Consider the following 24,874-nt stretch of genomic DNA (forward strand, 5'->3'; position numbering starts at 1 on the left):
AATGATATATAAACATGCCGCGAGGTTTGAAAAAGGACACTCAGGTCTGTAAATCTAAGTGGAGGGAAGGCATTTAGGAAGGGAAGGTATGGAACGATTAAGAATCAGGCTCCTTTTTCTATCGCAGGAAACAAATCAATGCATTTGTAAGTAAACCCAAGAAGAGTCATCTTGATACTCTTACCAAAACTTTACAGTTGACTAAAATACTAGGCTACATAGCTTGGGAAAAGGTTTGGTTTCACTTTTTTTTTCCCCTTGGTGAATACCACTAGAAATCTTCCAAGCAGTCAAGAAAATCTCCCGGAGACGAAGATGATAAGGATTGCAAAGAGGAAGAAAATAAAAGCAGTTCTGATGCCGGCGAAGCAGGCAACGACACACGAAACACTTCTTCAGACGTGCAGAAAACTAGTGAAGGGGTAAGGCTTAGGATCTAGATCTTCAGAAGCTGTGTGTGATTTTAAATAGATACGTGGGGAGGCGGGGAGGGATCCATTTGTCCTTTTTCAACCCGGTACAACTTGCAGCGGGCTATGATCCCCAAATTCCACAGCCAGCCTGACTGTTGGACAGGTCAGTTGATCCATCTAAAAGGGCAACCTCAACACGTCTTAGAAACACTGAGATAAGGAAGATAGAAAGGCAGGCAGAATCCTGGCCTAAGTTGCAGAGCAACGTGGCATCAAGATCGACAGGGATATGTCCAAAAGCAAGATTTTCCCATAGTTTTCTTTAACTAGATTTATTCAAATGGATTACATTTCAGAAACTTCACTTTACTGGATGGTTTTTACTTTCAGAAGCCATCTCCCAAGCTGAAGAACTTTTTCAGCCTCTCAACCGTGATCTCCCGGTCAGCTGGTCAAAAGGTCCTCTGTTTTTTTTACCCAGGTGTCCAGAGTAGTTTCTGAACCTGCCACTGCACACAGTTACATTGGCTGTTCTTCAAATTTGAGACTTTGGACAGTTACAGTCCTCTCCCTGTGGCTTCTCTCACTACTTCTTAAAAACTGAATTCTAGATATTTCCCTGGTACGTTTGGTGTTCTGATTAGTTGCTTACTTTAACTAATCTACTTAAATCTGGTTAACTTTGTTTTACAAACCAAGGCTTGTATTAACTATGTTTTTTATATATATATTTGAACGGGCTCAGACTGGATGGTTTGTATTCTCCCCATCTCTGCTGGGTACCATCAGAAGGAAAGCGAATTGAGTCAGACAAGCCATAGTTACTTTGCTGTCCGCAATATGGGTTCTGGCTTGTTCCTAAATGTCGATAGAGATTCTTAGTCATCCAGATCACGGTTGTCCCAAAGGGGCTTTTTTCAAAAGGCCAGTAGGCTTTCTTTATTTTTCCTTGAAGACATTTCGTTTCTCCTCCAAGAAGCTTTTGCAGTTGCAACGTTAAAATTGAACAGCCGTCTCTCAACAGAGGGGGAGGGATACGACACCACCTACCTCCTGTCTACAACACAGTCCTTTTGGCAGTTCCAAGAAGGTTCCACACCCATTTGCAGATGATCTTGAGGGCACAGACAAACCTCCAAGTGGCCTCAACAACTCTTAGAAAGAGTGTTAAGGACCAGGTGACTGCAAGGACTAGAAACCCTTCCCCACCATTCAGTCAGATTGGAAGAAGCTTTTTGGATGAGAAGCGAAACGTCTTCAGGGAAACACCAAGAAAATCCAGTTGCTCTTGGAAAAAACACCTTTGGGACAGCTTGTTCCTAAACTTGTTCAACAAGTTAAGTTTTCTTTTGTATGAATGCCTCCACTGTTGATGGAATCATTTCAGTCTGAAAAAGTGATCCCTCTTTGTCTTCTTATTTCTCCCTAGACTTAACCAACATATTGACTGCTGCATATTAAGGGAAGACACAAGAAAGTCACATGTTTGGTTGTCTAATATTCTTGGATTTGATTGAAGTCAGCACATCCCTTCATCAGCAGCATATATGTTTGTATGCACATTTAGCCACATTCCTACCCATTCTGTTCTCAGCAGCAACTTTCAGCATCATCCCCCATCGACACCCCACAAGGTCCTTTTCTAAATGTCATTTTATTTAATTGCACCAAAAGGCTCTTTTCAAGCAAGACCCATACCGACAACGGCCATTTTTAGATACTTCTTTTTTCTTTTCTTTTTTTTTTTTTTTACAGAAAAAGAAGGGCAAAAATCTCTTAAATTTTAAATCGAATCTTAAAAACCTGCCTTTTAGAGAAAACAAATTAAACACTTAGAAGTGAACGCCCTCTCCTAAAAAGCCACAAGGATCTCTGTTCTGCTTAACAAATCATGAAGTTTTAAATTAACCCTTTATCCATTTGTTGTTCTGCATTTTTTTTTTTAAAAAAAGGATTTTAAAAACAGAGATGGCCAACTAGCAAGTGAGGAATGCTGGTGGTCTTGAGCAATTTTATCCTCACTGATATCCAGTTTTGGTTTTGATGTTTTTAGCAGATTTGCTCACATTTGGTTTTTGGGTTTTTTTAGCAGATTTGCTCACATTTTCATTTTGAGGGGGGGGGAAGGAGGGGGAACGTATTTTCAGCTTGTAAGAAAAAGGTCACCATCTCTCCTTGGATTTTGTATGCATTATGTAAATGTACATATTTTGTATGTAGAGCAGTGTGGACCTCCAAAATACGAAATCAAGATTCCATCACATTTATAGATCATTGAATTCGCCATGGCAAAAAAATATATATATATATATTCCTGCAGTCCACTTTTTAACTTCTGTCTGGAAATTAAATTGTTTCCCACCTACCAGGATTATAGAAATTGGCCATCTCTGTTTTTAAATCCTAACAAAATGTCCTTGATTTATTGTCATTATAAAAAAAAAAGTCAATAATTGTAAGAAAGTACCTTTCCTTATTAGAACCCTCTAGCTTAGCTATACTCTTAATACTTTTCAAGATCATAACGTAACGTAAGTTTCTCTAACTTAGTTCCTATATGTGGAGTTAGTGAAAGTCTTTTGTGTTTCTTTAGATGAATAACAAGGAACTTTTTTTTCAGGCCCCCATACAAATCGGAGCTTACTGTGTTTTGGGGACGCCTTCCATTTTTAAGCTTAATTGTGCTACCGAAAGGCCAATGGGAAACAAAGCCAAAACATCCAGTTAAAATATAAGAATAACAGTTATATTGAAAAGCTTAAAAAAACAAAAAAGGGGGGAAAAAACCCCTGTCATTTTTCTGTTTTTTTTTTCTACTCTCAAAACTAGATCTAGACTAGTAGGTAAGCATTCCAGAATCCATTATTCTGTGTACATTATTGTTGCTATTGTGAGAATAGAGGATTTTATTTATTTTTTAATGCCAGCTTTTATTGTGAAGACATATGGGTTTAGTCCGGTTTTATCAACCCTTGTTATGCTTGTCCTTGGACCATCTTTTGCGTACTCAAGGTTTGTAGTTGAAAAGTTTACTGTACAAAAAAAAAAAGGAAAAAAAATCAAAAAACAAAAAAACTATTGTTTTTACAGAATAAATTTATTGGAATGTGTATCGGGAGTAAGGTTTGAGGTTGTAAGCAGCTGAGTTAGCGTCATATTTGGCTTCATAACGTGTAATGTGAGGTATTCATGTAACTCGAGTATTAAAGCAACGCATTCTGTTAACACTTGAGTTGGTTATAATAGAACACCAATGCAGAGGGAAGCTTTCTTGTGTTGCTCCCACAGCTTTGATTTGTGGCTGTTGTGCTGAATCTGACATTCGGAGGCTGTCTGTCTGCAAATGGCCGACAAAGCGAGTGGCGGAGTGATTAGAATGCAGAACTGCAGGCTAACTCACTGGTCACATTGCCAGGAGTTCGATTCCCTCAATCCTGACCAGCTCAAGGTTGACTCGGCTTTCCATCCTTCTGAGGTCGGTAAAATGAGGACCCAGATTGTTTGGGGCAAGTGGCTGATTCTGTAAACCACTTAGAGAGGGCTGTAAAGCACTGTGAAGCGGTATATAAGTACTATTGCTATGCTAAACCTTCACATCGCTGTTAAGTTTTAGAACAGGGGTCTTCAAACTTGGCCCTTTTATGACTTGTGGACTTCAACTCCCAGAATTCCTCAGCCAGCGTGCCTGGCTGAGGAATTCTGGGAGTTGAAGCTGGCTGAGGAATTCTGGGAGTTGAAGTCCACAAGTCATAAAAGGGCCAGGTTTGAAGACCCCTGGCTTAGAACCTTAACCACTGCCCACTAGTTGGTGCCTAGCCAACTTTGGCTAAGCAGGGTTGGGCATGGTTAATATTTGGATGGGAGACTTCTAGGAAATAACAAGAGCGGAAAGTTAAAAACAAAATCCTGGAACAAAGCAACAGCAAATTGTACCTTAATTTGGGCCACAAAAATGATATAGACTATATGATTGCAGCTAGCATTGCCTATGGGTGGTCCTCAATTTACAATCACAACGGGAGCTAGAATTTCCATTATTAAGCAGGGGGTTATTAAGTGAGTCATGCCAAGTTTTAGGATCTTTTTGGCCATAGTTGTTAAGCACATCACTGCAGTTGCTTGCCACAGTCATTAAGCAAATCCAGCTTGCTTCATTGACTTTGCTTGAAAGCAGTACTGAGAATGTGCAGAGCTGAAGAAGGCAAATCCTTAAGAACGTCATCGCTACTCCATTTATTAGAGTATGCTAGACTCTAAGTAAGCTTACTGGTGACTCAGTATTGTCCGAGCCAAGATGATTGGATTCAATCAATAAACACAGGTTAAGAAACCACGGGTTAGCATTCTGGGCAGATGTATTGTAGTTTCCTGGTAGCTCTTCATAATAACAAAACAGCACTATTCACCATCAGCAAGATTGGCAAGACTTCTAGGATGATTGTATTGGTCTTGGATCATCATTTCCCAGCCAAGATTGAAAGCTACTCTTCTCGTATTTTGTCTTTAATATGTCCCCTCAAAAATTTAAAAAAGAAGAATCCAGGGTTCGGTCAAGACTGACCCCCACTTTAGACAGGGCTGAAGAAAAATTTCCCAACCACCATTCATTCCTGAAACTATTTAATTCACCTTTGCAGTTGAAAATGAATTTGATACAGAGGGGGAGTACTTAGACAATGAGTGAGAGAGTTTATTAACAAGAGTTTGGACAACACAATGTTTTAAATGTCGCCACCATCACCGCCCCACAAACATTCTTGGAGCGAGTCCCCAACAAAACTGATTCTGTTTGGAGAAAGATTCCCATGATCTGACGGAAACAGGAAGCAAGCTCTCAAAGAAATATTATGAAAGACAGAAGTCTTTTTATTTTCAGTAATTTTGCTTCCAACTTGGGACCCCGTCTTTGCGACGCCCCACAGGTTGAAGCCATCTTCTTAGTCCACCTTCTCTTCCAGTTGGGCTTTCATGAAAAACTCAGGGTTGCGGACACAGCGATATGCAAACAGCTGGGGGAGAACTGCATGGATCACGTTGAGAACGAGAAACCACACCTTCCCTTCATCGGGAACTCTGTAGATGTACGGCGTTCTGGCATGTATGGAAGCGCCAATGTGTGAGAACTGAGCCTGGAAAGCAGAAGGAATGAATTGTGAGTTGTCACTTGTATGGAATCAGCGTTAATAGTCCCCATAATCACTGGATGCATTGGCACGCTTCCTTCAGCCAGAGACCCCTCACCCATGACTCTTGAAAGCCCCTGTGCTGTGGCTTTTTAATGGGATTTTTTAATGGGACTCCATCCCCCACTTCTTTGTTCTGGACCCTTGCATTTTGGGGGACTGGGCTGTTTGGCAACCCTCCAACATGCATCCCCTTATCTCAAAATCATCATGTGTGCCCTTTCCAAGACACAATCCCCTTCGGTGGCTTGTAGCTTTGCATCTTGGGCAAACCCAGCTCGTAAAACATTTATTGATCATAGGGCACATTCACAGCATGTTTCGATTAAAAAAGAGAGATAAAAACAAAAAATATGAAATACAAAATTAAAATATTACAAACGTGGGTCGAGATTACAGATATAATTTTTTTTTTTTTTGCTTCATTTGTCACAAGCAGGAAATCAGCAATTCTCCCTTCACAAAACAGTGATTTGATTTAGTGGAAACACTGAAGCTAACCATCCGTGGCTTAGTCAACTAGCTAACCCCATTAAGGAAACCATTAAGTTGGGCAACCACCAAACTAAACCAGAGGGAAGCAACCCCATATTATGCCTAATTCAACGTACGTCCCCTTTCCATTAACTTGCTTGTTATTTTAAGCACAGCATCAATCAAGCTTGGTACATAATAAGAGTATCCTATTATTCTGATTTGAGAATCAGAATGTTCTGGAGAAGATCTATTGTCTCTGTGTCAGCTCCTGGCATAGAATCAGGACATCCACTAGAGTTTTCCTGCTTTGAGCTTTGACACAATGACATGTAGCGTTTCCCAAGTACTTGCGACCTCATCTGCTCAAAAGTTAAGGTGAAAAAAAAAATGGAGTAATTTGCTGTTTCCTTTTCTAAGAGCAAAACTTTGGATAGTTTCAGTTTGCTTCGTCTTTAGAGAAGAAGGTGTTGCTTCTTCTCCAATTGGGCTTTCTGGAACATAACCGTAACTTTACATCTAAGGTTATATGCAAGAGCAGAAGTCTGCCAAGCCAAAGAATATTTTTAGCATAAGCAAACATGTAAAGATAGAAGCAACTGGGACAGCTCAGGACTGTTTTGTCCTTTGTCTTTCATCCGTCATCCCCTGTTTCAAGCGGTGATTTATTTGTGTATTAGCAATGGTGATGATTGACCTGAATTTATGATCCCTGACTGTGGTCTACAGAGGAAGGGCTGACCAGGTCATGCTCCAGACAACTTGAGCTTTTATGGGCAAAGTGGGCTAGGGCTGATCAGTGGAGAGGTCCAAATATTAGTCTCTATCCTATGATAAGAGAACAAAGAAGGATGGTAGGATGAGGAACTATCTCCAGTGGCAACAGTAGTTCTGTCTGTGTGGTAACAGCATTTGCGATAGGAGGAATATATATCTCCATGTTTAAGCTGAGCAGCCATGGAGATTTCCTGCTATTGGGAAAAGGTTGCACAGCATCTTCTTGATGGTGGCTCCATAATGGTGGAAGCTGTCCCCAAGAAAATCTGCCAGCTATCGTGTTTCATCAATTTAGGCCAGTGATGGCGAACCTTTTAGAGACCGAGTGCTCAAACTGCAACCCAAAACCCACTTATGCATCATTGGGTGCCAGGTGGGTGTGGCCCATTGGCTGGGCATGGCCCATTGGGTGGGCGTGGCTGCAGTGGTAACAGCAGACTGGGTGGGACTAAAAAGTTCAATCAATCAATTCCAACTTTGCGAGATCTTTTTTTCCCCCACGAGAAGTTGAAATTGACTGATAGATTGAATCTTTTTTTTTTTTTTTTTTGCACATGGCAGCAGAGGCCTAAAGCGAAAAGGTTTTATAAACCCCAGCTGAAGGCCTAGGACTGGGGCGACAGCGTGCGTGCCCACAGAGAGAGCTCTGAGTACCATAGGTTCACCACCACTGATTTAGGCAAACATTGAAAATTAAGAAGGTTTGTTCTTTCTTTTTTAAACTGTTTTTCTTTTTAATGCGACTGTATTGTTGGGTTTGAAACCTGAGCTTTTTTCCTGCCATTAACCATCTTGGGCCATTTTTTAGTATTTGATGAGATAAAGAAGTAAATAATCTACTAACTCTTCTTTTGAGGAAGAATCAGATGTAAGCATCTCTTCCCCCTGACAAACCCAGAGAATCAGAATCCTAGATATTAAAGAATACTTCCTGATAACGGTTGTTTACTGAGCAGTAGCAGTTCTCCTTGTAAGTAGCACCCTTATCTCCTGGATTAATAGTATCTGAAATTGTTTGGAGGTACGTTCTTCCCGCTGTTTCTTGGGTGAGGTTTTGAAGATCCTCCTTCTACCTGTCTAGAGAGATTCTCCGTCATCCAGGCCATGGTTGTCCCAAAGGTGCTTTTTCAAGAGGCAATTGGACTTTCTTGGTTTTCCCTTGAAGATGTTTCTCTTCTCATCCAAGAAGCTTCTTCAGTTCTGACTGTTCTTTCTACCTCTGCTGAATTCAGAGCCTTGATCTCAATGGTGCCCCCCCCAAAAAAAGCCAGCTGACCAATCTATCTGCTTTCTTCAATCTTGCTGTCTTTATCCTCTTTGCAAACTCTTCATCCACTGAATAGATACTGGGTGGGGCTCTTAGTAGGGTGATATCTCCAGTGGCAACAATAGTTCTGTCTGAGTAGTAACAGCATTCAGATTGCCCCGTGTGCAAACAACAGCAAAAGAAATTGAATAGGTAGCTTTATCCCTTCTGAGCAGGGATTGAACAGTGGAGTTTATTATGCTAAGCTATGAGGCCTAGGTTGATACAGCATGCTAAATGAACCATCTTTATTTGATTAATACAGTTGCCTGAGTTCATCCAACTTAATTTAACCAGATATGAAGCGCACTGGCTCAGTCTGAACATGTCTGTGAGCCACAAATTAGCTAACTACTCATTTTAGGTTAGCAGGTTGGTCATACCCAGCCTATGTGGTTAACTTAGTTTTTGGCTTCAGCGTATGAAGTTGGAGTTGGTGAACCCTTCTTAATGGCTTGGGTGATATGTGAACTCAGACAGCAATAATGAGTTTATTCCACTGTTTATATATTTTGGCCAATTCAAAGCAGCAGATACGCTTAATGCTGTCTCCTTTTTCTTCTCTTTTCTCCACAAAACTTTATCACGTGGTTTGGCTGAGAGAGAGGAAGACTGGCCCAAAGTCAACCAGTTAGTTTTCATGCCTGGGGGGGGGGAGAACCTAGAATTCATCATCTCCTAGTTTCTAGGCCAGCACCTTCCCCATGGCGCCAAACTGTGCTCTACTCAGTAAACCATAGCTTAGGACAGTGATGGCAAACGTTTTAGAGACTGAGTGCCCAAACTGCAACCCAAAACCCACTTTATGCATCATCGAGTGCCGGGTGGGTGTGGCCCATTGGGTGGGCAGGACCCATTGCGTGGGCGGGGCTGCAGTGGTAACAGCAGACTGGCTGGGATTAAAAAGTTCAATCAATCAATTCCAACTTTGCAAGATCTTTTTTTTCCCCGTGAGAAGTTGAAATTGACTGATTGAACCTTTTTTTTTTTTTTTTGCACACGGCGGCGGAGGCCTAAAGCAAAAAGGTTTTATAAAACCCAGCTAAAGGCCTAGGACTGGGGCGACGGCCTGCGTGCCCACAGAGAGGGCTCTGAGTGCCGCCTCTGGCACCCGTGCCATAGGTTTGCCACCACTGACTTAGGATTATCTAGGTTTTAGTTCATGGCTCTCGCTCTCTTTTGAATGTGGAAGTGGTACAGAGGAAAACCAGGCCTCCAATATGGGATCATTAAAAATGTTCTGGTCTTACCTGGGCTAGTCCTCCAGCATGAATAAGAGTTAAATCGGGCATCCAGGAACATCCAGGTACAAGCAGACCATAGACCGAAATTATGTAGTATGGCACCGAGTAGAACATGTAGGCTAGCATCTGAATGTTAGAAGAGAAGAGAATTGATCTCTGCACCTTCAAAGCAGCAGCCATCGTTTGAACATAGAATAGAGTTGGAAGGGACCTTGGAGGTTTTTTAGTTCAGCCCCTGCTGGAGAACAAGACTCTAATCATTTTAGACAAATGGTCGTCCAGTCTCTTTTGGAAAGCCTTCAGTGATGGAGCATCCATACTTTCTGAAGGCAAGCTATTCCATTGGTTGATTGCTCTCACCATTAAGCAATTTCTCCTTAGTTGTAGGTTGCTTCTCTCCTTGGTTAGTTTCCAACCATTGTTTCTTGTCTTGCCTTTTGGGGCCTTGGAAAATAATTTAACCCCCCTCCTCGTCTTTGTAGGAGCCCCTCAAATATTGGAACAGTATTATCATGTTTCCCCTAGTCCTTTTCCTTAGACTAGACATACCCAATTCCTGTAAACCATTCTTCCCACGTTTTAGCCTTCAGTCTCTTAATCAAAATTTATGTGTGAAGGTCTGGTCTTCTTATACAATTTTGTAACTGAGGCAGAGTGATGGTTAGTGTGCTGTGTTTAAACCAGACTGCTGTAATCTAAGCCATAAATTATGGTTTATGAACCATAATAGTTGGGTACACATACATTGTCAAGTCATAGTTGATATTTTTAATTGATGCAAAATATAAACCCTGCAACTGTTTTAAAGCTTAAAAATTGCGACCTGGATGTTGTACAAAGTCAAATAATAAGTTCTTAATCTAAAAATGTTGACAATTAGCATGATTTCTCCAATCATGCCTCATATCAGGCTAAACCATGCCTGCTGAAGAAACTGTCTTTGTTGGGTTCATATGCATGCATACAGTAATCTCCAGTTTCCAATCCCAATATTTAAATTCACACAGAACTCTAATCCATAACCTTATCCACTCAATTCTGACTTAGGGTCATAAATTAAAAGTAATCATTCCAGGTCCTCAAAATGTGTGAGCATAGCTACCAAATGTTAGGTGTGCATCGCAATGCAAATGTCTCAGTTGGGTTACCTGAAGTTTTGGATAGGCAACAGGATCTTTGAGGTATGGCTCATGAAGTTGGCTGTAAAGTCGACACAGTTCACCTGGACAGTCCAAAACAATCTAGAGAAAAATTGGAGCCATAATATTTGGATCATAATTTTGGTGTAATAAACTGGTTAGGAAATTGGTGTAAATCTTGTTCCAACTGCCATCTCCCTAGGTAGGTAAGGGAGGAAGAGAGAAACAACTTGGAGCTGTAAGTGTCTGTTCTTAACCACACGGATGTGATGACAAAGTGTGTGTCAAGCGCAGGGGAAATCGGGAGATTCAAATGAGTATAAAGATGTATTGCAAGCTTAAGCTCTCTACAAAAATCTGAGCTACTAACAGTCAAGAGAAATGAGTGGGAATCAAGAAGGAATTCAAAGTGAGCTGGACTTAGATCTCTTTTGGGCATGCACGGACTCGTGACTTATGATGCATTTGACCCCTCCCTCGGGTTTAGCCTGGTCACCTCCTACAACGTGCAAAGTTAGAAAACATGCATTGTGACATTATGTGACACATCCCACCCTTCTGGACTTGCAATGCAGCATTGCGCACCAGTTCATAAACCTTATCACACCTGCCCCCCTCCCCCCATGGATGTCTATGTCCAGATGCTCACTTTTCCTGCCCCCACATTCAAGTTTAAACATAGAAACAAACTTAAATGCTTTTCAATTCAAATTTAATGCTTTGCACAAAGTGTACAGTATATGGCACACACCTCATGTTATAAGATTCCGGTCTCTTTATTCTGTTCTTTAAAAAAAGAAAGAAACTTACCATGCCCCTGAAGAGGCAAAATCCAGTTGCCAAAATGAAATACGAAGCCAAGAGAAAGTCAGTCGGTCTTCTCAGCAGATTTTGCTTCTGAATTTCTTTAATGATCTGCAAAGGGGATGGAAGCCCTGTTAGAAGTCTGCGCCCAAAGCAGCAAAGGGCTTTGTGGCATCTCTGCAAAACAATATACTTTGCACCGTATGCCAGATGTCTTTTAGGAGGCGCCTTGCCTCTGCAATTTAACAGTTTGATTTTTCAAGCAGGTCCAAAGTGTCAAAACAGTTTGGGAAAACAATGCACAGACTTAATTCATGCCGCCTGCCAAAAATCGTGTGGTCGGCTGAGTTTGGGCTGAGTGCCCTAGGAGTCCTCGGCCATTAGCTTTCCAATCCATGATTTATGGTTTAGCGTGACCTATCAACCCAGCCAAATGTTATAATTTTAACAATGGTGCAAACCTCTCCAATTATACCTAATTCCATAAATCAGAGGGAAGCAAACTACGGCTTAGCATGTTTCAGCGTCTTTTTGTCCCTCGTCCCACCAAAACAAAACAACAAACAAAAACCCTGGAAGAAAATATGTCTCAAGAAACAGAAAACCCATTTCCTGACTGGGTCTGGAGTACAAACGGTTTGGAGTGGAGCCGACTGAAGTAATTGCACCGCCGTTTACTGCAGCTCTTACAAAAAGAAGAGCCAGCAACAACGCAGAAGGAGAACCCACAAGTAGCAGTGTGCATCGCTTTCTGTGGAAAAGATTTAGCCTCGTTAGGTTTTTTGAGGAAGGCTTCTTCAACGGGGTGTGTGTGTGTGGAGGGGGCAGGAGAGCTGGAAACCAAAGTATGTTTAATTGTAGACTTGCTTTGTCACTTCCTCTTCCCTTCAAAACAAAACCAATATTTATATTTCCCCCTAAGGCAGTGGTTCTCAACCTTTTTTATGCCACAACCCCCAACCGGTCGTAAGTCGAGGACTACTCAACCCGTCATAAGTCGAGGACTACTCAACTGGTGCAGCACCGTTTGCAGAATGGGACTTTTGGTGGGCTCAGCAGGGCAGAGACAGCCTGGACAATTCCTATTGGCTTTTGAAAGCCAATAGAATTAGACTCTATTCAAGAGAGTCTATTCTATTGGCTTTCAAAAGCCAATAGAATAAAAGGGAGTAGCACAGCTAAGGAAAAGGGGGGGAAAATGGCGGACTGCGTGGTTTGGCGACCCCCGTGAAATGGTCGTTCGATCCCAAATGGGGTCCCAACCCACAGCTTGAGAACCACTGCCCTAAGGCGAGAGGTTGGTGATGCTCAGAACGTTTCCCTCTGTGCAGGTAGTCCTTGACTTACCACCGTAATTGAGCCCAAAATTCCTGTTGCTAAGTGAGGTGTTTGTTAAGTGAGCTTGGCCCCATTTTACAGCCTGCCTTGCCTCAGTTGTTAAGTGAATCACTGCAGTGGTTTGGTTAGCAACCCGGTGGTTAAGTGAATCTGGCTTCCCCGTTGATTTTGCTTGTCAGGAAGTCGCCAAAGGGGAACACGTGACCCTGGGACACACGGCGACCGTCATAAATATGAGCCAGTTGTGCCAAGCGTCTTAATGTTGATCACATGACTCTGGGGAGGCTGCCCCAGTCATAAATGTGAAGAAACTTTTTTGTCGTAAGTCACCTGTATGGAGGTTTAAGGGAATGTTTTTTGATGGCTTTTTTCAGTGCTGTCATCACTTGGAATGGACTAGTCCCCAAAGGTGCTTTTTCAAAAGGTAACTGGGTTTTCTTTGGGAGTTTTTTTTTGAAGACGTTTCGCTTCTCATCCAAGAAGCTTCTTCAGTTCTGACTCGGAACTGAAGAAGCGTCTTGGATGAAAAGCAAAACGTCTTCAAGTTTAATGAAGAGAAGGACGAAGGAGGACATGATAGCTGGGTTCCAATATCTCAGGGGCTGCCCCAAAGAAGAGGGAGTCAAGCTATTCTCCAAAGCACCTGAAGGCAGGACAAGAAGCAACGGATGGAAACTAACCAAGGAGAGAAGCAACCTAGAACTAAGAAGGAATTTCCTGACATTTAGAACAATTAACCAGTGATACAACTTGCCTTCAGAAGCGGTGAATGCTCCAACACTGGAAGTTTTTAAGAAGAGATTGGATAGCCATTTGTCTGAAATGGTATAGGGTTTCCTGCGTGAGCAGGGGGTTGGACTTGATGACCTCCAAGGTCCCTTCCAACTTTATTATTATTATTATTATTATTATTATTATTATTATTAAAACAAAGGAAGTAAAGTTGCCTTTTGAAAAAGTACCTTTGGGACAGCCATGGGTACTTGAAAAAGTACCTTTGGGATGACTGAGAATCTCCACAAACACTAAACAAACTGTGTAAGTCAAGGATATGGCAGGATTCTGTGCATGCTGAGTTAAGCAGAAAAATGTCTTCATTTAGGATGAAGTGACGTGTTCCAGGCCTTCGGAGCAGCAATGTGAATTGTTTGGTTTTGGCTGAGCGCAAGGCGAAGCTAGCCATAGTTCATGCAAATTGGGTGCCGCTGTTTAAGAAGGAGCCTGACAAGTCACAATGACATGTTCAGAAAAGAGGAATCGGATGATCAAGAGAATTCTTTTGAAGTTCAAGCCTTTTTCCTCCTCTTCCTTTTCATAACGACAATTATAACAAGAATACCTTTGTTGGGAAATTGTCAGCCGCTGGTGGTTGATTATAGATTTTGAAGCCAGCCCATAGCGGGAGACAAATATACGGCACACTTAACAAGGATACAGGACACACTCTTGTTCCATATTTTCCTATTCGGCAACAGGGAAAACATGAATGAAGAATTGTTAATGACAGGTCGAGCAGGGCAATCCTTTGCATGCCTATTCAGATGAAAATCGCAACAAACTCAGTGCCGTTTACTGCTCTTGTTTGTATGACAACTTAAGCTGGGTTATTTGAATCCTGGTTTACTTGGGTATCCCATTTTCAAAGTTTCACACAGTGCATTAGACATGAGATAAGCTCCCTGGCTGGACTCACAGATCAGACTAGCTTGTAACAATATTCTCTTATAATGAAGACACAGCCAATTTCATGTAAATGTGCCTAATCTCCAGATGTTCTGTCTGGGAATTGTAGCAGTTCTATTCAAGCACATCTGGAGAGAGCTAAGCATCCTTTAACTGGATGATCACCAGATGTGTTAGGCGACAACTCTCAAAATTCGCAACCAACATGACCAACTCCATACTGGTTGATATTTATTCCAAGAAATGGAGACAAAAGGAAGAAAGGGAATGCAAACATTCTCTACTTCGTTTTTTAAGAAAATTTCCTCCTGCCAAATATAAATCTGAACATATTTCAGGATACAGGATAAAATGCTAGGACACAATTTACTTTCAGTTTACTAAATTATGATTTATTATTTGTTTTTTTAGTTCAACTGCAGGAGTAGTTGAACTAAATTAATCAGTGGATTAACAATTAATCAGTGGAACAGCCTGCCTCCAGAAGCAGTAAATGCTCCAACACTGGAAGTTTTTAAGAAGAGACTGGACAGCCATTTGTCCAAAATGGTGTAGGGTTTCCTGCCTGAGCAGGGGGTTGGACTAGATGATGTCCAAGGTCCCTTCCAACTTTACTACTATTATTATTAGTAGTAGTAGAGTCTCCTTCCAGTAGCGTTCAACTCCTGATGACTTCATGCAATTTTCTTGGAACATAACAAAAGGGATTAACCACTGCTTTGTTGCAGCACAGAATGACACAACTGACCGCAGCCAACTTGCCACAGTTGGGACTCACTGTGGGACAATCAGCATGGTCAACTCACCATGAGACAACTCCTGCAGGACAATTCAACAATTCAATTTAATTATTTTTAAAAATACTTTAAATTTTGTCATTCATATTTCATGTGGTCCCTCCTTTTGGCATCTTTTCTTTAATGATTCTATTCCAACTGTTTCTTCAATATTAATGTAACTCTTCTCCTATGGTGAGTAGTCCCGTGCCAAGGCAAGTTGGTTGTGGTGAGTTGTCGTAGACCAGTTGCAGGATGCATTTTTTATTTTCCAGCTAGTGTGTAATTCTAGCTTAGCCAATCTCCCATCGCAGCAGTAAACATACCTCGTGCTGCTTGGCTTTTGAGATTGGCCAAAGTTAGTAAGATGCTCCCAATCTGCTGTAAAATACTATATAATATGCATTTCATTGGTACCCACTGATCTCATTGCCTTGAAAATTCAAGACTCGAAAAAGAGGTCAATTATTAAAGCCCCAAAGCAAAGTGTATTCTTAATGTTTCCTTACCCACAATGTTTCCAGGGATAAAGACAATTATGCTCATTGTGATGGATCCCAGCCAGTACAAGCCAATCATCCGATAATTTTCCCTGCCAGAGAAAAATAGAAAACCTTGCTTTCAGATACCATTGTGATGCATGTTCTCTTACTGGAGGTACATTCAGACAAACAATATGTGCCTATATATTTATAGTCGCTGAATGTACTACTTTCACTAAATAATTGGGTAATCACATTGCATTAGCTTAAAACATAAATGGGACAATTTTTAAAATATTCAGCCCTGCTGGCTCAAGAGCTCTTCCTGACACTGATGTCCCATAACAACTCAGTCATTTTATATGCTGGATCTTTGTTCTTTTCTGCTCTTTATCATTGTTGTCATTATTTAATTGGAGGAGGGTTTTCTTTTGATTAAAGAAATCGGCATTTATTTCCCGTCTGCTGTTAAGGCAGCAGATAGAATTTTTGGAAAGGAAGGCATGAAAACAACCCAACAATCACCCCCTGAATGTTATGCATAGCCCACACAAATGTCATGCTAAGCCCCCCAAAGTCATGCTTAGCGTCCCCAAATATCATGCTTACCCCCCAAAGTCATGCTTAGTTCCCCTAAATGTCATGCTTACCCCCCAAAGTCATTCTTAGCCCCAAATGTCATGGTTAGTTCCCCCAAATGTCATACTTGGCTCCCCCCAAATGCCTTGCTTAACCCCCCCCCCAATGTCAGGCTTACTTCCCCAGTCATACTTAGCTCCCCCAAATGTCATGTGTAACCCCCCCAATTGTCATGCTTACGTACTCCCAGGCAATGGCAGCCACCATCAAGAGATACATCAGATAATGAACGGAACCATCCCAGTAGCAAATCATGTGGCCGTAAGCCGTGTTCAGATAAGGTTCGCCCTGTGGAAATAAGCGCACGAGTAACTGGGCGACAGAGAAGATAAGGCCACCTTGCAGTTTCAGCTGAAATAAAAAAAAGCTGTCTGGCGTTTTAAACCCACCCCCCCCCCGGAGATAAAATGTGGCATCATGATAGCCTTGGTTGTCTTTGCAATGAATTTAATTCTCTCACGGAAGTCTGATGGGTTTTTCTCCAACCGAAGAGAATATTTGTAGCTCCGGCTTGACCTGTGGGGGGTCCTTGATGCTCTGTGAGCTTGGCTGTTTGCCTGCAGACATTTCATTACCCAAATAGGGCAATCAATGAACTCCCAGCTAGGACAAACAATTAAACAATAAACGACAGCCTAATCAAGGAACCGCCAAGAACACTCCCAGTAATACTGACGGGAAGCCACTAGGACAGGGGATCTCCGCCTTTTCTTCACCCTGGACATCCTTCAAATACCATTTTTTGGCCACAGACCACAGCCACAGGCCCCCCCAAGACTTAAATCAAGATTTAAATCATAACATTTCTTCAAGCCTTTGCGGAACCCCTGTGATGACACTGCATCCCCCCCACTGTATACTAGTGCTAGTATATAGTGTATACTGCTATATACTAGTGCAGTGGTTCTCAACCTGTGGACCGCACTGGGAGTAAACCTCACTTCCTTCTAGTGCTTCTACTCTCAAGTCATTCTCCATTTATTATCTTTCTTCAATGCTCATGAAGTTTAGCTTTCCTGAATTTGCACACCACCTGGAGTAATATGCAAATCCACCTTGGTTTAATCTAGTAGACTAAAAAGTGGTTTGGCAAGTTTAGCATTCAAGCTGTCATGTGTGGTGCAGATTTTATTTTGTTTTGTTTTTTTAAAAAAGCTAATTCCAATTTTAAATCTCCACGTAAAGCTTGTTCACAGCCATCAGGACCTAATAAACATGCTATCCACATGCTAAATTGTGGTTAACAACCCAATAACTCAGCGCTGTCATCTGGCTCAATTGTAAACATTGGAGTCACATAATGCTCTGAGACACAAACTAGTTTTGGGTCTCAGTGTTAATAGTACTTTATAACGTCTTGTAAGGCCACACTTGGAATACTGTCAGGATTGAACTGCTCGCAGTTGGCAGAGTTATGGAAAAAAGGGAGGGAGGGAGGGAGGGAAGGAAGGAAGGAAGGAAGGAAGGAAGGGGCAATAGCAATAGCACTTAGATTTATATACCGCTTCACAGTGCTTTACAGCCCTCTCTAAGCGGTTTACAGAGTCAGCCTATTGCCCCCCAACAATCTGGGTCCTCAATTTATTGACCTTGGGAAGGGTGGAAAGCCAAGTCAACCTTGAACCCCGTCAGGATCGAACTTCTGGCAGTGGGCAGAGTCAGTCTGCAATCCTGTATTCCTAACCACCACGTCACCGGGGCTCCCAGCTGCCGACCCACTTCCTCTACCCCTAATGAGCCATGATTATTTACCTCTTTCAAGTAATAAGTCATGAATCCATCGATTATCCCATCGTGTTCTAGCCCGATGATTAGATTGACGATGCTGGTGAAAGCGAACACCGCGTAAACTGCAGCAAAACCAGGGAAGAAGAAGAAGAGGAAGAAGGAGGAGGAGAAGGAGAAGAAGAAGGAAGAAAAGCACTTTTTAATTACGAGAGAAACCATTTGTCTCTTCCAAGACTTTCACGTTTATCATTGCACAAGCCATTTTTTTCTGCAACCATTTTCTGGCCCCATTCACAGATGTTCTTTTACAGATATTCAGATGTCATCAACCCCATCCTCTATTTGCAGCCCTCTTGTTTTCACCTAACTTTGGGATAGGGTAGTGGTGGCGCACCTATGGCATGGGTCTTTGGCGCTCAGAGCCCTCGTGCCATTGCCCCAGTCCTAGGCCTTCAGCTGGGTTTTATAAAACCTTTTCACTTTAGGCCTCCGCCGCCGTGTGCAAAAAAAAAAGGTTCAATCAGTCAATTTCAACTTCTCGCGGGAAAAAAAAAGATCTTGCAAAGTTGGAATTGATTGATTGAACTTTTAGTCCCACCCAGTCTGCTGTTATCACTGCAGCCACGCCCACCCAATGGGCCACACCCACCCGGCACTCGACGATGATTAAGTGTTTTTGGGTTGCAGTTTGGGCACTTGGTTTCTAAAAGGTTTGCCATCACTGGGATAGAGAGCGGAAATGCAAATGGAAAAATGGAATAAAGCTTTGGCTATCGACCGACTGAGCTGTGAAAAGCAGCTTCCAGTTGCTTTGATGTGTTGCATTAAGCCAGAATTATTTTTATTATCATTGTAACAATTATAGCCACAAGATGCTTCATGCTAAAACATGGGTGGGATTGCAAATTGCACCCAGTCAAAAATAAAGGAGCTGCATTGTGGTTTAATGCAGGCCACTGTCTAAATCTCAGACTTACCCCAATGTGCTCTTATGTCAGGAAACCTTAATTTCTTAGATCAATAATTAATCATACACACCACAGTTGTCTTTGCACAATACATTAAGCCAGATCTGGACAAGGACTCAAGAATTTCATTCATTACATTGTGCAAATTCAGAAAATGGAGGAATTCAGTCCTATGCATTGTAAAAACTAATACTAACCAGCCACTAAAGTGTAGCGTTGGATTTCGGCTTAACGTTAGTTGGCATTCAGGCAAATTCCGCCAACTGCAGTTAGTACAATGAACTGTAGTTAAACTATGGTTTATTGCCATGGGATTTGAATGATAGATTAGCCAGCTCTGGTTTACTTTTTCCACACCACACCAATACGTACCATAGAAAAGTGGGTCGCTTGGGGGTCTCCTTTTCACCAGAAATCGAGCTGCCAAGCCCACTAAGAGCAGAATCAACACTCCAGCTACTACAATGACCCAAGAGCTACAGGAAATAAAAAGAAAAGTGAGAAACCAAAAGAGGGCGGGGGGAAAATAGAGTTTAACATGTTTTCCTTCACTTCCTCAAATATAACCACAGGAAAACAGAAAATGCTGACTTCACCCAGTGCTTTGCTTCCCTTCCAATTATGTACTTCAGAGTATCCCAACATACACAGGAAATCATTACTGAGAGCTCCGTGGTGGAAAATTTGGAAGGGTGAATAATTTTCCCTGCAAGACCAAGCTTGCTGATCCTTTGGCAGTGCAGAACTGGATTGTAAGAAGCCTCTGATATTTATCACAAGAACCACAACAAATAAGGAGAGAACTGTCTTTTTCTTTGACAAATGCAGCTTGGCCTCCTGCAAGTCAGTGGTTACAGGAACTGTGAAGCTTCAGTGGGGAACGTAACTTGCCAATCACTTCCTTTCCTTCCTCAAAATATTAATACCAGCAAAGAAGAAGGCCCAAGCCGCCAAAACAGCGCTGTTAGATTTTTGTCGTATTTCACTGGCTTCGTTAAGATGGGGGGGGGCAGGTTTGAGAAGACAGCTGCAGTTTTATGAGATGCTCCAACAGATAGCTGGACTTCTTTGGACCGAGCTAGTTGTGTTTCTGGTGTGCTCCCACTCAGCCAAAGATCTGGTTTGCCCGATACTCCAAGATCCATATTCCAGATGCAGGAAACGTGCAGATTGCGCCGTTAAAGAGTTTAATAAGTGGCCAGTGAAATTGCAGACAGGACGCGAAGAATTTTAGGGCAGAGGGAAATCGAAAAGAGGGGGGGGGTTCTGCCCAGCTGGTGTAAATTATCTTGGATGGAGCTTGATTGAGATCTGTATTATCTATCAGATGTGGGAGAGAGGAGCCATATCTTGCTTGGAGGCAGATTTTAGGAATTTCCTTATAATAAGAGCTCTCAGCCAGTGGAATAGCCCAACTCCTAAAAAGGTGTTTTCCTAGTCACTCGATCTCCTTAAACAGAATTCAGCAGCAGTTGGACTAAATGACCTCTGAGGTCTCTTCCAATTAATTATGACTGTGTGATAATAACACCACCGAACCCAGCCATAAATTACGTCTACCCAAATGGTGATTTGGTGTGGCGAACAAACCCTGGAGGAGCAAAGGTACATTAAGACAGCTACATTGGTGGTGGCTGTTAACGTTAGCCTAACGTTTCCAAACTTCGGTTCCTGCAGCAAAGTTCACTTCCCCTACTGACTGCAGTGTGGAGGATGAAAGCAGATGAGCTGACTGTTGCCTTTGGTGTTCCTGAGCGTTTAGCATCCTTCAGTTGCAAACTGCTGCTGATGTCCTTGGAGGGAGCAAGCAAAGGGCAATGAGGAAGAAGAAAAAACGGAAAAGCAACAGCTGAAGAACTCTGACTATTAGCTTTGGCTAGAAGATCTATGGAATAATGGTTAAAGGGCTGTGCTATAAATAGGGAGAGAGCCATCGTGGTGTATTGTATGGTGTAGTGATCAAAGCATCAGGCCAGAAATCAAGAAACTCTGTATTCTAGTTCCACCTGAGGCACAAAGCCAGCTAGGTGACCTGGGGGGGATCAATCCCTCTCTCTCAGCCCTAGGCAAGCAACTTCCTAAATGCCTCTCAAGATTCATCTGCCAAGATGAATCTAGACAGCCCCCAGGAGCCAAGACTGATCCAAAGGCAAAGATATTCACTTGAGAGCCAGTTTGGTGCAGTGGTTAAGACGTCAGGCTAGAAACCAGGAGGCTGTGAGTTCTAGTCTTGCCATAGGCACAAAACCAGGTGGGTGACCTTGGGCCGGTCCCCCTCTCTGCGCCCTAGGAAGGAGTTAATGGCAAACCACTTCTGAAATCTTGCCAAGAAAACTGCAGGGACTCATCCAGGGAGTCAACCAAGAGGCCAAAATTCACCCGAACAAACATGCACACACACACATAAACCCACACACACAAAGAGGAGGGAGATTCACACTTTAGTCTCTTCCTCTGCTGTCCATGCCCACTGAGCAAGCCGAAGGTAGTGCTTTTCGCTCCATTAGTGGCATTTACATCGAGCAAATAAGTACGCTAAGTAATGTCCAGGGATGCTGATTCTGATTGTAAGTTGGTCTCTCTCTCTCTCTCTTTGCTGAGCTGGGGGACATGGGCTCCGGGGAGAGAGCATTTGCATTCGGGCCAAGCCTGCCACTTCTCTCTTGACAAATGAACCTCTGGCATTTCTTCTGGAGAAAGCAGCTGCTGGCTATTGTTGTGCCCCTTTCCACACCCTGTCAGTGCAGGAAACAGCCAGCCGAGGGCAGGGTGGCTTCTAAAAATACCAGCCCAGCTTATGCAAGTGACCAAAAGGCCCGGCTTCCTGCTCTTGTTCCTGGCCCGGCCCGGCTCTCCCCAGGCTACCTTCTTGGCCATCACATCAACAACAGCCAGTTCAGCATGTTCCCCTTTTATATAACTTGAAACACAATCTGTGCAAACTCCAGGTATTGTTCCAGGGGCAAAGGACATGCAGCAGCAAGACAGCCAATTGGGCGGACAAAATGAGCAGAGATGCCTGCCCCAAGTTGGTGCCTTTCCAATTGCCAGATTGGGGAAGGCCACGAGTGTTTACTGTGCAAGTTTTATTATTATTAAACCGACTTATATGATTGCTCAACTCACACATGGCTGACTTCAAGTAGCTTTACAACATTAAATAATAGAAATGGAATGGAGAATAGAGTAGAATAGAATAGAATAGAATAGAATAGAATAGAATAGAATAGAATAGAATAGAATAGAATAGAATAGAAAATATGGAATGGAATAGAATTAGAATTAGAATAGAATAGAATAGAATAGAATAGAATAGAATAGAATAGAATAGAATAGAATAGAAAATATGGAATGGAATGGAATTAGAATAGAATGGAATGGAATGGAATAGGAATAGAACCTTTGTTCTCACTTGAAATGTACACTCATCAGCCTACATTAAAATAAAAATGTGTTGCATTCAGCTCTAAAAAAAATACCATTATGTATATACCTCGCACCTCCCCGCCACACACACACATATGACACAGAGAAACATCACAGTCTAGTTTGAATGTATACAAAAATCCACAACATAAAAATCTTTCCCTATGACAACAGCAACACAAATCAAATCTTTATTTGGTCACAGACCATCAAACGCAGGAGTCACAATTCGTTAAGATAAAAGGAAAAATGTAGTTATTTTAAAACATAACGAAAAGTGGTTAGAGTGAATACTATGGCGTACTCTGCAAATTACAGAACAGTGCTTGGCTGTGGTCAAGGATATTAAATCAGATTGATCTGATAATAACATCCACTCCACCCGATGACAGCAAGCAACATCTCCATTCAGGGACTCCAGGGACTCTGATAAAAATCACATCTTTAGGACTTTTTGGAAAAGCAACAAGCTGGGGGCTAATCACACCTTGGGGCAGGGGTGTCAAGCTCGCAACGTCACATGACGTGTCGTGACGTATTGTGACTTTTTTTGCCATTGCCGGCAATGGGGTGGGTGTGGTTTCGTTATGATGCATCTGGCCCACAGGCTAGCAGTTTGACAGCCCTGCCTTGGGGGGGGGGGAAACGATGATCCATAAAGAAGGGGCCACCACTAAAAAAGCTCTTTCTGTGGTCCCACCAGATATATATCCCCAATAGATGGGACCTGTAACATATTCTGTCTTCAGTCCTGGTGAGCTGGGTGGATATTTCCCTATTTGGCAGGGATTTCACAGCATGATCCCCATGCCTTCCCCTGACCCCTCATGCTAGGTCTATGGCCCCGTCAGTCTTGTTAGTGCAGTTTATTTATGACTTCAGAGGTGCTTTGTTTTGCCTTCCGCAAATGCAGGGATCTGGTTCTTTTAATCAAGGATTAGGTAGCCCTGAACTCACCTGCTGTTCCCAGGCAATTTGATTGGGTGTGGCGGCACAGGATGTAAGCAACAGGGCAAGGCTGCTTTGTACACCTGGTTTATGACAGTTATGTGTGAACTCAGCTACTTTTGGTTTGCTCCATGTTCTGCCTGTGAATGTATAAATTGGTTCCAAAACTAGGCTGCCGTTTCTATCCTTGTGCTAAAGTGTTTAGTTTGATTTGAATTCAGCCCCCCTGGGCAAACTCAGCCGTGCTTCAGAGTACACAACAGTCTGGCCCAGCATGGCTAACCCAACAGGATGAATTAAAAAAATAATAATAATGACTTACATACGATTTGAAAAACTCCGTGGGATTTAATATTCTCCCCTGTGGCATTTGGGGAAAGTTGCTGGAAGACAAATAGCTGATACCGTTCAATTTATTCAAGCCCCTCTCGCTCCCCCCCACCCAATATATACTTCAGCGCGCGCACACGCGCACACACACACACACCACTCGTCCCTAAACAGACCTAGCCGAATCCAAGGTACTTTATTCTGAAGGCACCGTGCAGACGACAGCAGCCACACCGCTGGATCCCTGCTGGCTCAGAAGGAGAGCCCGCCGCGTGCAAATGTAGCTTCCAGCAAGACCCCCTTGAATTCTCCCCACTCCTGCAAAGCCCCCCCCCACACACACACACTCCTAGCCTTTGCGATGCATCTCTCCGGGCGGGCGGGCCGGCCGGCCAGAGAAACGGGGGGGTGTCTCCAGACACCCGGAGAGCTTTTCCACCTGCGACGAAGCTCCGCTTTTTGCGCGCCCCTCTCCCACCGCCCTTGTCACTTCTGCGCCCTCTTTCCTCTTCTTCTCCGCCGCCAGGCCCCTTTCCCACCTTCCGCCGGCCCCGCTTGGCAGCGCGCACGTGAGAAAAGGTCCGCACCTGCCCTCCTTGCTCACCTGCCGGTGGCAGCCGAAGCGTTGAAGAGGTAGGTGACGGGGATGGCGCAGAGGGATAACACGAAGACGCCGGTGGCAGCCGCGGCGCTCATCCCAGCAGCTGGCCTGCTTCCTCCTCCTCCTCCTCTTCCTCCTTTGGCTTCGGCGACGGGCTCGGAGGGGTTAGACCGGCGGCATTTGGCTCCCAGCTCCGGCGCTGGGCTTCAGGGCTGCCTGGCCAGCTCCTCCATGCGTGTCCCGGGCTGGCCGACTCTGCAGGCTTCCGGGCTTCGCGGCTCGCAGCCCGGCCGACCGAGGCGTGGGGAGGGTTCCCGCTTGGTTCTCCAGCCCCGCCGCCAAGCTGGTGCGCCCTTGCGCGCTGCTGGTGCGCCCTTGCGCGCTGCTGGTGCAGCTGCTGGAGTGGAGCGGGCGCCCAAAGGCTCCCATGGCCAGAGAGACGCCGCCTCCTCCCGCCGCCCTGATCAGCTCCGGCAAAAGCGGGCGGATCTGTTAGGATCCCTCCTCCTCCTCCTCCGCCAGCCCGTCCAGCGGCTCTCCCTCTGGGCAGGAATGGCCACCTCTAGCCATCGGGGTACTGAGTCAGATCGTTGCACAGCCAACTTTGCATGGACG

At 43.4% G+C, this 24,874-nt stretch overlaps 2 protein-coding genes across 3 annotated transcripts in view; one reads left to right on the forward strand and one right to left on the reverse strand.

The window, feature by feature from the left end:
* Positions 1–3,638, forward strand: part of HDGFL3 (HDGF like 3) — a 28,688-nt gene extending 25,050 nt beyond the window's left edge. Inside the window, exons 5-7 of the mRNA XM_039358819.1 lie at positions 276–422; positions 895–1,035; positions 1,843–3,638. Of these exons, the coding sequence (XP_039214753.1) occupies positions 276–422; positions 895–1,017 (270 nt within the window). The 3' untranslated portion in view covers positions 1,018–1,035; positions 1,843–3,638. The remainder of the gene's footprint in view (positions 1–275; positions 423–894; positions 1,036–1,842) is intronic.
* A 1,441-nt stretch (positions 3,639–5,079) lies between these two features.
* TM6SF1 (transmembrane 6 superfamily member 1) lies at positions 5,080–24,736 on the reverse strand. Of its 2 annotated transcripts, none has more exons than XM_039358938.1 (10): positions 24,263–24,736; positions 19,327–19,430; positions 18,011–18,108; positions 16,443–16,546; positions 15,647–15,729; positions 14,018–14,139; positions 11,347–11,451; positions 10,546–10,638; positions 9,404–9,523; positions 5,080–5,542 (listed from the first exon to the last, which is right to left on the reverse strand). In XM_039358938.1, exons 1-10 carry the CDS (start codon positions 24,352–24,354, stop codon positions 5,351–5,353), a joined length of 1,113 nt encoding a protein of 370 aa, XP_039214872.1. In that variant the 5' UTR covers positions 24,355–24,736; the 3' UTR covers positions 5,080–5,350. The 2 variants fall into 2 exon arrangements, with proteins under 2 accessions (XP_039214872.1, XP_039214873.1); XM_039358939.1 differs by having other exon boundaries at positions 24,246–24,416.
* Positions 24,737–24,874: the final 138 nt, after the last annotated feature.

The sequence above is a fragment of the Crotalus tigris genome, unplaced genomic scaffold (assembly GCF_016545835.1).
Source record: "Crotalus tigris isolate CLP2741 ecotype Arizona unplaced genomic scaffold, ASM1654583v1 scf7180000019068.10715455, whole genome shotgun sequence".
Taxonomy (NCBI): Eukaryota; Metazoa; Chordata; class Lepidosauria; order Squamata; family Viperidae; genus Crotalus; species Crotalus tigris.